Source organism: Sinohyriopsis cumingii, chromosome 7 (assembly GCF_028554795.1).
Source record: "Sinohyriopsis cumingii isolate HCF-2022 chromosome 7, ASM2855479v2, whole genome shotgun sequence".
Classification (NCBI taxonomy): Eukaryota; Metazoa; Mollusca; class Bivalvia; order Unionida; family Unionidae; genus Sinohyriopsis; species Sinohyriopsis cumingii.
In genome coordinates this window covers 93,030,460-93,043,440 of record NC_142967.1, presented here as the reverse complement: position 1 = coordinate 93,043,440, position 12,981 = coordinate 93,030,460, and the positions used below count along the sequence as shown (strand labels likewise).

At 37.5% G+C, this 12,981-nt stretch overlaps 2 protein-coding genes across 2 annotated transcripts in view; one reads left to right on the top strand and one right to left on the bottom strand.

Moving 5' to 3' along the window:
• LOC149795723 (ferric reductase 1-like) overlaps positions 1–5,824 on the top strand; it is a 43,109-nt gene extending 37,285 nt beyond the window's left edge. The window contains exons 9-14 of the mRNA XM_089965622.1: positions 274–390; positions 1,893–2,008; positions 2,541–2,627; positions 3,243–3,399; positions 3,986–4,126; positions 4,668–5,824. Coding sequence (XP_089821748.1) covers positions 274–390; positions 1,893–2,008; positions 2,541–2,627; positions 3,243–3,399; positions 3,986–4,126; positions 4,668–4,825 — 776 coding nt within the window. The 3' untranslated portion in view covers positions 4,826–5,824. The remainder of the gene's footprint in view (positions 1–273; positions 391–1,892; positions 2,009–2,540; positions 2,628–3,242; positions 3,400–3,985; positions 4,127–4,667) is intronic.
• LOC149795721 (exportin-7-like) overlaps positions 1–12,981 on the bottom strand; it is a 176,148-nt gene that overhangs the window by 49,158 nt on the left and 114,009 nt on the right. The window lies entirely within an intron of this gene.

Here is a 12,981-nt window from a genome sequence, read left to right as displayed (position 1 = left end):
TTCTTGCAAAGATACGATGGTTGCGATATCGTTGTGTGTCGTCTGTCTGCATTCAGGTGAGTGTTTTTATTTAAAATTGTTTTAACTCGTGCTGATATATCGTCGGAATGTCAGCTGGCCGTCGATTTTAAAGTTTTTAGCTTGAAATTTATGTTAGTGAAAAGGAGGTAATAAATTTATAATGAAATTTGATGCGTCAAACGAACCATAAATGAAAGGTTCAACGTGGCAAGCAACTATTTTGTTTTAAAATATATATTTCACTATTTTTAGGTACCAATGTAATGGAGAAACACATAGAACTACCAGCAGTGTCGGACAATACTGCAGATTTTCTTAGTACAGTAATCATGCGTGGCTCATCATTGCCAGAGAAAACCAGGGTACATGGTACGTACATGATTATCACTAACTTCTGTATTCTCCCCATAACTAATATTCTTTGATTCAAAACAATTTCACAGTTAATACACACAAGTGCAAACAGTTGTTTTAAATTGTTACCAGGTTAGTATAATTTTTATTTTTTTGCAAAGAAGCGTTTTTATTATACACATATGTCAATCACACCAGCTTCTTAACTCCTAACGCATTACACAGTGATAAAATTTACCAGTTTGCCATTTTAGAATGGAAATTTCATCTGGAAACACGCCCTTATTTACCTAATCAAAGATAGAGTAATTTCGAACGGTTGCATTAATAATTGTGGCTATTTTTTCTTCTCTCCAATATCGATTGATAAAACATCATTTTCGTCACCTCCTTTCGTCGTTCATGTTATCGTAGTAATTTTTTGTCGTCTTTAACACTCGACATTGTCTTCGTTCTCTTCTGATATTATTATTATTAGTGGTGGTAGTGATAGTAGTTGTTGCGGCAGGATAGATCGCTGCAAGTGCGTGTTTTGTTGTGGATCATGTAGCTCGATGTTTCAGATAGGAGTTTGTAGAATAAGAACATTGATAACGTGCACATTCGAGTTTCAGATAGGAGTTTGTAGAATAAGTACATTGATAACGTGTACATTCGAGTTTCAGATAGGAGTTTGTAGAATAAGAACATTGATAACGTGTACATTCGAGTTTCAGATAGGAGTTTGTAGAATAAGAACATTGATAACGTGTACATTCGAGTTTCAGATAGGAGTTTGTAGAATAAGTACGTTGATAACGTGTACATTCGAATTTCAGATAGGAGTTTGTAGAATAAGTACATTGATAACGTGTACATTCGAGTTTCAGATAGGAGTTTGTAGAATAAGAACATTGATAACGTGTACATTCGAGTTTCAGATAGGAGTTTGTAGAATAAGTACATTGATAACGTGTACATTCGAGTTTCAGATAGGAGTTTGTAGAATAAGTACATTGATAACGTGTACATTCGAGTTTCAGATAGGAGTTTGTAGAATAAGTACATTGATAACGTGTACACTCGAGTTTCAGATAGGAGTTTGTAGAATAAGTACATTGATAACGTGTACATTCGAGTTTCAGACAGGAGTTTGTAGAATAAGTACATTGATAGCGTGTACACTCGAGTTTCAGATAGGAGTTTGTAGAATAAGTACATTGATAACGTGTACATTCGAGTTTCAGATAGGAGTTTGTAGAATAAGTACATTGATAACGTGTACATTCGAGTTTCAGAAATCAATCAAGACCACTTGATTACTGATATAGAATTTCAGAAGTCAAAATTTAGTTTTGTACACGTTGACACGGATAGTGCACAGTTTTTGTGTGTATCTTGTGCTTCTTCTTCTTCTTCTTCTTATTATTATTATTATTATTATTATTTCTACTACTACTACTACTACAACTACAGCTTCTACTGCTGCTACTATAACTGCAAAAACTACTACTATTACTACAAATGGTGTTACTCAGGTTCCCTGATGATAGTGGCATGGATGCTGTTGGTGGGCTTAGCTACAGTAATCGCTCGTCATTTTAAGAGCATGTGCGAGTCCAAACAAATTCTAGGAACCAAGATATGGTTTCAGGTAATACTATCTATCTATCTATCTATCTATCTATCAGTCAGTCAGTCAGTCTGTCTGACTGTCTGTCCGCCCGTCCGTCTGTCTATCTATTTACATAATCTATTTACATATCGACTTTTTAAATTACAAAAAATTAAGTTTAAAATATCCAAACCCTGTTTTTTTTATAACGGTTAATTATTCATATGTATAATTGACTGAAATATATCTTCTACAGCGCCATCTGCACCGTCCTTTTTAAATGGCTTCTACATATTATGTCTGCGATTTTATTCTAAAACCATCCAGGAGATCTCTCGAGCTGTAGGTAGACGTGTAAATGTTGCAAGAACTGCATTAAAACGTGTTAATAGAATTTAACTTTGTATTTTTCTCCAATAAAAACTTTGAGCTCTATCTTCCTTTTCCTCTCCTTTTTCGTTTTTGTTTGTTTTTTGTTTGTTTCTTTATTTGTGCATTGGACAAAAATGATAGCGAGCGCTTAGTGACATAATTATTCAGCATTTATTAAAGAATCATGCGGTATTTTTAGATTCACAGGGCCGCCGCAGTCCTGGCCTGGGCTCTGACCGCAATCAGTTTCATTATAATTTTCGTCCATGTTGGAGGTCTGACCAAGGTGAGTATTTAAACCAGTTTTTGGCACCGTTACTGGAAATTTGTTTGTCGAACCCTAATCTTTATGCATTAGTGATTGTGATATTAGTAATTATGAAAAGAAATGAATAATTGTTAAAACCAAGGTCATGCGATAAATTTTGAGTAGTGATTAATTGGAACCATATTTCTAGTCATAAACGCCTAATCACAACTCTGGTTGTATTCGAAATGTCGCTAAATTTGAAAATTAAAGCAGATCTTGCATTGTTTTGTTGATCTTTATTACCATACATCTGCCATTGCAGTTGCAGACGTACCATTTTCGCACCTTTGGTAGGATAATAGTTTATGTTCAGCAATCGGTTCTTATCTTGGTTCCCAGAATAGCATTACACTGACACACTTTAATAATATATGACAATGAAAAGAATTTTACACGTAAAAGTAATCTATATGTAAAAGGTATTGATCCTTCACCAGGAAATGCAAACACACACACACACACACACACACACACACACACATATATATATATATATATATATATATATATATATATATATATATATATATATATATATATATATATATATCAGTCACTTTCATTAATAACCTTGATGTACCTGATTGACAGTTAAGTGCGACCCACGGATACATCGGAATCGCACTCATGGCGGCCAGTTCAGTGCAGGTGCTTGCTGGATTACTGAGACCCGGTCTGGACTCCAGTATCAGACCAATCTTTAACTGGGGACACTGGTTTCTTGGAAAATCGTCACACATTCTATCGGGTAAGTTGTACTAATTCATTTTAAATAGTGCTCTTTGAAACTGGGGGAGTATTATGTAGGGTGGAAACAGAAATCAGTTTCCAAGAAGTCATGAAGACAGCATATAGACTCCAGTATTAGAACGGTAATTTTCATATAGACTCACTACAAAACAATGACAACAAATTAAGAAGCAAAGCAACACCTGGCTTCAAATTCATCAACAGAACTTAAGGTATATGATTGGTGAACTGAAGTAAGAATCAGGTTAAATCAAATAAATTTGTTGAACTGAAGCTCAAGTCTTGTCAAGACTTAAGTGGTGTTGGTAAAAATCCAATTAGATTAGACGAAATTTAAGTCTTGGTTAGACCTGACCAATAAAACGTCAAGCACATCTTCAGAACATACTGGCGTCAGCACGTCGGCGCTGCTGTGTATAATTATATGTAATTTTGTTTAATTTTTTTTCAAACTGAAGTCAGAGCTGGTTGAACAATTTAGGATCACAAGCTTAGCAGTGTGCGAACAGTAGAGCATCCCAAGTATATAGTTTTAAAAAACGGATTACAGGCAATAGAACATTTTATCATTTTGTTGTCCGCAGCCGTGGCCCTCTTCCTTGCCTTTAATTCGGTCATCATTCCGGGAACACAGAAGATTTTCGGGACCATTGTGATAGCCGTATGGACTGGCTCGCAGTTAATCTGGAAGCTTCTCTTTGAAATCAAGAAATGCAGAAATTCAGGTTCTCTCTCTCTCTCTCTCTCTCTCTCTCTCTCTCTCGTTGGATTAGAAAACATTTCAGGATTTCATTATTCCTTAAAATCATCTCCATCGTAGTCATATTTTATGATAAGACTTTTGATGCAATATAAGAATTTGAAGTATGTATCATATGTTTTGTTATAATAAGCAGTCACAGAATGTTGTCTCGTACATTATCTAACCTTGCTCCCCATCCTGCAGCAGGAAATAGCAGTAGCCTCAGCGTTGGCTAGCGATGGGCTTTGAGGTAGGGGCAAAACAGAGAACAGAGAACATACACAAACTACCGAACTTGGGATAGCGCCCAAGATCAAACTTGGAACTGTAGAGGTGCAGGTGAATGCATTTTCCTTGCTCAGTCCAGTGCCAAAATTTTCAATGAACATTTCTTCATGCCACTTTGAAATTCATCTGGATCTTCAAATTAAATTTTATATTGTAAGGTTGATAACAAGGAATATTTATTGTTCACTGTTAAGTATAAACCAGTTTAATTTTATTTTGTCTTTTCTACAACACAGAACCCTCCTATGGGCCACAAAACACAGCACATTTTGAAATGGAGAAACAGAATGGAAAGACAGGAGAAACGAAATGCGATCTGGTTCTACTGGGAGCGTATCTCGTCACACTAGCAGTCCTAATGGTTGTTGGATTATTATCTGTTCTCCTGTTCTAATGTACGGTGATTTAGTGAAGCTGGTGGAAATCTAGTGGACATGGAAGATGTAACAGTTGATGAATTTATGCACAATATAAACTTTGCATCACGTTATATAAATCTTTGAGCATGCAGTTGTTGGCTTAAGTGAACAAAATATCAGTAAAAGCAGCGAAAACACAAAGTACAATGACCAGGCATGCCAGATGATCCTAAGAAAGGCATCTGACTTTTTATTGGTCTTTTAGCAGGGTACAAGTCTATAAGTCATGTATATATATATTTTTCCTGGGTTTATTGGATCTTGCGACAAAAGATCGATGCAAATATATTTAATACTTTCAGATTTTTTTGGCCATGTAAAGTTTAAAGCTTAATCAATTCTTTCAACTTTATATTTGATGAATGCACATTTACTATTGACCATACTTGTATTCTGCGGAACACGGTCGTCTCACCGATAAACAATTTTGTTTAAATTAAGATCTACTTGTCAATAAATAGAGATGACGGGCAATGAATGGCCGTGTTCTGTTGACCATTTTATTCATGAATTAAATTATCGATGTCATATTGCTGAAAGTACGAAATGACGTTCTGAACATATCGTTACTAACAATGGCTCTCCGTAATGGAAAATGTAAGGCTTTATCTGATAGGCTACTTAAAATGTAAGGCTTTATCTGATACGCTACTTAAAATAAGTGGACCGTGAGTTCAAAATGTCACCAGACTATGAATTGTTATCAGTGTCTGTCAGATTTCTGTCATGTGGGTTATCTCAGTTTTGATCAGATTTGCCAATGAACGGTGTGTATTATGTCACAGCGTCCTAATTACACGGTGTGACAAATTCCCTGCATAATTGTGTACAAAACTTAGATATATAGAAATGTTTTAAAACGGTTTAGCTAAATATAACCACTGATGTGTGTAAAGTGTCGAATTTTGAATTGTATTGAACCTTAAAGTTGAATGCATCGAACATTAAAATTTTATCACATTTAAGCCAGAAAAGTCTTTGTTAAGAGTCACTTCGATCTTTCTTCTTTTTCCCCCCCCACCCCAATGTCAGTGTTAAAACTTGAAATTCTAGAATTTATGACTCAGTGAGATTGACTAGGGCATTGCTACGCTGTCCTGAGAAAGTAAACATTTGAGCTACCACCATAACTACTTGATAGGAACCCATGTAAAATTATCATTTTCTTAGGGAAATGTATATGCCCCGTACTTCACAGATTCTATGCTGTCTGAAATCTGACGGAAGAAATGATTATCTTAGGATAATTTAGGAACCGCTGCTTACGATTGGCCAAAGTAAGATAAAGCGTACACTTTGAAAGTTATGTAAATTTAAATTGACGACCTTAGTCGAAATTCTTCAGTCTAAAATCCTGAAAGATGAGAAGTAGCACCGAGGACGCCTAAAAAGAATAGTGCTTTCCTAGTTAAATAAGAAAAGGGGACCAGGTGGCTGTCTTGCATGAAAAGACAGAGTTTAGTGCTAGGACACACACTTTCGGAAAGAGAACAGCAATAAGGTACGCAATTTTATTTTCCCACGTGATTTTCTACTTTTTGTTGTTTGTTTTATGCAAATGTCTTTGATATGACTAGGATTCATATTATATATCGTTTATTCACTTTCATGGAAATCGGTTAATGCTAGCGTTTTTATGCAATTTATCTCTTTAATTTTTACAGTTACTAGTTTATTGATAAAATTGACGATTGCATGCTATCCAAATTTTCATATGTGCAGGATTTCATAGAGTTATATGAAATAATTTTCTTTGTTTGTTAGGACGATACTGATTCTCGTGAGTTAACGATAATCGCATATTTATATCTGAGTTGGTAATGTTTAAATAATCTTGTAATTTAGAGACTGCTGTGAACTAGAATTTTGTGCATTTTATGCAATAGTAATCGAGCATGTGGTAGCGTAGGTAAAGAGATACGGTAACGTTGGATATACGGCTAACGTGTTAATTATGGTCTGTCGCTGTGAAATGAGGGTGATATTCTATCGAATTAGTTCAGAATTTATGCAGTGTGGATAGCTAGTATGCTTCTGAATAATGTAAATGATGGATTTTATGAACGTGTAGAAAGTGATACAGTCAAAGATTTAAGGGTAATTTTGTCCTTTACGGAACAGCTTTCTGGAGAGAAATGGGGCAGTCCGAAGAGGGAAGTCCGAAAAAAAAGGAGTGACGAGTTCAGAATAAAGGACTAGGAAGTCCAGGAAGGGGTGAAGCATAGAGAATAGGAAGGTTTGAGGAAACAGAAAGACATTGATACACGGTCATGGGAGGAAGGTGATGTAATCATTCGTGGACATTGTGCTCTTTTCACCACTCGTTATTATGATGAAATAAATCCAAATTAGACACTGCTATTAAATTATGCTGACATAATTTAGATTGAATTAGAATTGCCGCTATTCATTTGTTCTGATTAAATTTGTTATTTTTTGTCTAAATATTATTTCTTCCCAATATTCTTGCTCAGTTCTCTGTTGAAATTCTATCTTTCCGATCACAGCAGTCTGTAATATCGAGCTATGTCATCCTCTAGATAACGCCAGCCAAATCCAATTAACCACCCCTCTTACTAAGGGGACGACGTTACGTGTGGAAATAGTTATGTGGGGACAATGGGACATACCATTAAAATATGCCCTGGGGCTGTTTAGGGACAAGATTTATAGGGACAATGGGAATTTGACATGGGCTGATAGAGGGACAAAAGGTATTGAGCCTGTATAGAGATAATAGGAATGGAATAGGTCAGGTGACGTAACAGTATTAGACACTGGCAACAATATGTCAAGGAGCTGACCTCAATCGGGTAAAACAGTGACGGGGGTAGCAGGTAAGTTCAGCTAGTTCAGCGGGTATGGGTGGTGGGTAAGTTCAGCTAGTTCAGTGAGTAGCGGGTGGCGGGTATGTTCAACTAGATCAGCTGATATCGGGTAGCGGGTAAGTTCGGCTAGTTCATAAACTATACCAATTAAACAACGCTTGGCGGGGCCGGGACTGGCGGGATATAGACATAGACATATAAAACATATGCAACACCTAATCTATAAAATCGACTATAAAAAAAGTTTTAGGCAAAGAGAATATATATCTTTTTGAGGCATATGAGTGGCCCTGAAAAGGTACTTTGGTTTTCTTCTTGTGCTTTTAATTTCTTCTTTTTCTACACCAGTATCTTATTCTTTCTCGTACTTTCCTAACAAACCTCAAATATACTATCCACACACTGGAAGAGGAGAGAAAACCAAACCACAAATATACTATCCACACAGAACAGATGGGTAAAGATCCCAATATCTGCTATAAAAAATACCCCAATATTTACTATCAAAAACCCAATATATACTATCCACACAAACGTACGCGCACGCATACAAACACACATATACACACTAATTAGGAAAGGAGTGAGTGTTTATAATCACACTACTCCACATTCACATCAGTTGGCAACTAGAATAGTCTCCTTTCTAGAGATTTGGTTAGCTCTGATAAGGGTTGTTTTTTGAACTCGAAATGCACCCGCTTATTGCTGACATCTCCCAGGCCGGGCACCACAGACACATCGACGGCTCCAATCGTTGTTCCAATTGATTTGAGTGGTTGGAAGCGTAGAAGAGGGACGAGTGGCCTCATCACCCTAGTTTTCACTTCGTAGAATAGCGAAGACTTCCCTCCTTCTCCTATGCCACACCCGTGGATGATGAGGTTGTAGTGCTGGTAGTGTCTGCGGTGCTGGTACTGGTTGTTGTGGCTGTGGCCGTAACTGACGTCGTACTGGTTGTGGAGGCGTCCTCACTTCAGGCTTGACCTCACATAGATGTCTTTGCATGGGATAAGGCATGATTCTTTCTTCCTTCTTTTGTCTTTTTCCTCTCCTCCTCCTCTTCCATTCTTGTACTTTCCTAGATTGCCTCCATGGCCAGCTCGTCCAGGAGGCGCCTGGCATACTCCAGGTACATTTGGAGTTCTAAGAGGTTTGAAATCCTGCTCATCTTGAATGTTGACGAATCAATGATGGATAACCAAATTGACGAACGCTTTTTCTTTATATGTGAAGCGCGGACGTGAAAGAAAACATCCCCCGTCACCAAAATTTATAAAACCCATATCATTACCAAAATAAATATGGAAAGTGCGGACCTAAAAGAAACACTAACTCACTTTTTTTATACTTACAAACACTAGCTAGAAACAAAAACACAATTGGTGACAAGCTACGAAAACGAAGTGCTTATAGATACACCTCTATTTTTTTTATAAATAATATAACTGGCAATTGAATTAGTATGTATTTTCTACAGAGTATTTAGCTAGCCCTGAAAAATGTGGACGGGTACTATGGTAATCTTTTATTGTCTGAGATTGTGTCCCCGTCTGGCGGCAGGTTTTCCTACAGGATAGGGTCTGCTTCTTCTGACAGAGAAGGAGAAATCTTTCGTGTATTCAGGGCAGTCGACAAATCCTCTGTCTGGTTCCTGCTGTTGATGCCGTTGCTTCTGCTGCTTTCTCTGCTTTGTGAAGTCTGTACTTCTCCGTCCATTCTTCTTTCTTCTTTTTGATTCCTCTCTGAAGAGCTCTTCTATCAGGTCTTTGGTCACTTTCAGCATTCTGACATTCTCTATCTCTTTATGCGTCAGTATCAGGCTTTGCCTGACACGATGCAAATTCACGTAGGCTTCGTTCAGCTTGGCTAGTCTTGAACACATCTTCATAGGAGGATGAGTCAACAATCGATGATCAGACTGTCTGACTGACTTTGAATTAAAGAGGTTTTCGTACGTATGTACATGTACCTTTTTTTAAAATACCTGCACTGCAGGTTTTTTAATTACTCCTGGGGAAGGTACCACATTTCCCAGGCATTTACGTGCTCACAGAGCAACGTATGAAACTGGTGGGAGGTGACTGGGTGAGTGAGTGACTAATTTTAATTATATGTAGGATCTGTTATGCGAGGCCTGTCTGAATATATGGATTGGTTGGGTTGGGTTATATTTGATTGATTTTGTCAATTTCCTTAAGGAAGATTAACATGGCATCATTTGTTTGGGGTTGGGATTAGTTTGGTAAAGAAGTTCGGGGTAGGCATATGACGAGCCAATTTTCTTTAACGTAGTGACTAACTGTTTTCCTTTGTTCGTCATATTTCGGGCATATCTTGAAAACATGCCGGATTTCTTCATCATCAGCGCAGTTGAGGCATTTTGCTCCAAATCCACAATTAGCCAGGACATATTTCCACATACTGCTTGCAAGTAAGGGTTTTCCTGTATTGATTCGGTTAATGATTCATTGATGATGTTTGATATTGGTTTTCGGTGCTTTGGTTTTGCGACTGTTTTTTTTTTAATCGAGTACAGCGTACGTTCTTTAAGGCATGTATCCAATTGGGTTTGCCATTTAGAGGCGATTTTTTTGGTTATCATGCTGTATAATTCTGGGACACTGTAATCTATGTGGGCTGGTTATAGTTCGCTTAGTGCGTTCTTTGCTGCTTGGTCGGCCTTGTTGTTACCTGGGATGTTTATATGCGACGGAACCCACATCAATTCTACAATTTGGTCTTGTTTTTCCATGTTGTTGAGTAGCAAGTAGGTTTCTTTTAGGAGGTTTTCGCGCACCTTTGAGTTGCCTGTTTCCAGTGTTTTTAATGCACCGAGTCGCTAATTATTAATATTTTCTGAATTTTCTGTTGATATGTTGTCTTTACTGCTTCAAATATGACCCAGAATTCTGCTGTGTATATTGAACATTTATCCTGGAGTCCCCTCCTATTTCGTTATTTAATTCCCCGATATCGATCTTATTTCTAAAGGGTGTTCTTTGGATCCGAAGGTTGTTCCTAAGGCGTTGATTATGGGTATTTTTCTTTGTCCATGGAGTAGGGTTCGGATATCGTATTAATTCTGCGCGAAGGCAGCAGAGTTGTAGTTCTTTACATAATGTGTGGATCATTTTCCCAGATGATGGGAAGGGGACGAGTCTCCGGCTAAATGGGATGTTCCATTTGTTAATGACGTTCCTTGTGTTATGGTTCGGATTTTGTATAGAAATTCTGGCTGTATATCTTAATGTTAATTCTTCTCTCCTTAATGTTAATGATGTTTCGCCTGTTAGGATCTGTAGTTCTTCTTTAGAGGTGTTTTGGAATGTGCCTGTACATATACGCAGAGCTTTTGCTTGGATTATGTCAAGGCGTTTGAGAATTGATGGTTTGGCAGATGCATAGATCTGGCATCCATAATCCAGTCTGATTAAGGCCCTGTAAGGTGTTACCAGTGTATCTTGGTCTGCACCCCATTGTAAACATTTGATGTTTATCAGTAGATTAAGGTATCCGCTACATTTTCGTATTAATTCGGTGATGTGATGATTCCATGTGAGATGTTGGTCGTAGTACATACCTAAATTTTTTTGCAACTCTTTCAAATTTGATTGGTTCGCTTTGGATATATTGGGTTGGTGGCTCTATGTTGTATCGTTTATGGGGGAGATCAGAATTCCCGTTGTTTTCCTTTTGATAATTTGAACCCCCATTGTCGGCCCATTTGCCGATATCAGTTAAATTGGCTTGTAGTTATGTTAATAAGTTGTTAGCTGCGTGGGTTGCCCGCTTTCCATAAGCCGCTGTCGTCAGGAAATTGTGACAGGTCAATTTTACTGAGGTCAACAGAGTGTTCTATATCATGTATCATGATGTTAAATAGGGTCGGACTCAGGACACTTCCTTGTGGGGTGCCATTCTCTAGCACATATTTTTCTGAATAGTGTGCCTCTATTCTGGTTCTGATGTGTCTGTCTTTTAAAAAGGTTTTAATCCATTTGTGCATGTTGCCATTGATTCCATAGTGGTTCAATTTGGCAATGAGTCCATCAGTACAAACTAAATCGAAGGCTTTCTCAACGTCTAGGAAAATAGCTATGAGGTGTCTATCGCATTTTCTTTTCGCATTAAAAGTTAGTTTGATACAAGACTCGAGCCTTATTAATTGATATAAGGTGGATCTTTTATTGCGGAAGCCACTTTGGTTTTGTGAGAGAAGATTGTTGCTTTCAAGGTGATGTTCGAGTCTGTTGTTTATCATTGTCTCCATCACCTTGCATATGGTATCGGTAATGGAGATCAGTTTGTAGGAGGTTATATGTGGGAGTCCTTGTCAGCTTTAGAAATCGGGATAACTATAGCCTGTTTCCATTTGTGGGGAATTTGTTGAGGGCCTTCTTTTTTTCTCCCTTGATTATATTTTATATTTTTACAGTCGTCGTTCCACCATGGGATCGGTTGTTTTGCATTTGCGGTGTTATTTGTTCCAGCAGTGGGAATACTTTGAGTGGCGGCTGCATTGGGGATTTTTTTAAATTGTATTTGTCAATGTCGTCTTCCCGCAGGTTGGCTATTCCAGCGAGCAAGGAATTGAATGAATGTAAGTTGGCTTTGTCCAGTCTCCACTTGGAAACTTTAGAGGAAGTGGCAACTGGATTGGGGAAGTTAATAATAATAATAATGGAGAAATGGTAGCTGCTAATCTGGGTGTGAAAATTGTTAAATCAATTGCTGATAGTGATCCATCCTCTGGTGAAATTCTGGTTTTAGTACCATCATTTAGTATGACAAGATTGTTGTTGATGATCCATTCTTCGATTAATCTGCCTCTCTTGTTTTGTGCTTTCCTCCCCATCTTTTGCTATGTGCGTTGATGTCGCCGCATATCATGTATTCATTTGTTGTGCTGATGAGTTGGGTATAGTTAAGAGGGGAGACGGCATGAGGGTTACCCGGGTCATAGATATTAAAAATTTTGAATAAAAATTGCCCACTGTGAATGAGTATCAATTGATACTCAAGGGGTGTGGGATTGTTGGGGTCAGTTTTGACTACAGGGTGCTGTTGGAATGATCTATTTGGGAGTATGTCACTGACAAAGATGGCTAAACCAACCCCTCTCTGCTCATTGTTTCTCATAGTGAAATTGTTGGCTGAATAACCAGAGATTTTTTTTATATATTTAGTTCTTTGGTAATAAGTGTTTCTTGAATAATTATCAAATCAGGTTTAACTTCAGATTGTTGAAGTTTGACCATTAATTCTGGTTTATTAATATTTAATCCCCGGCTATTCCATTG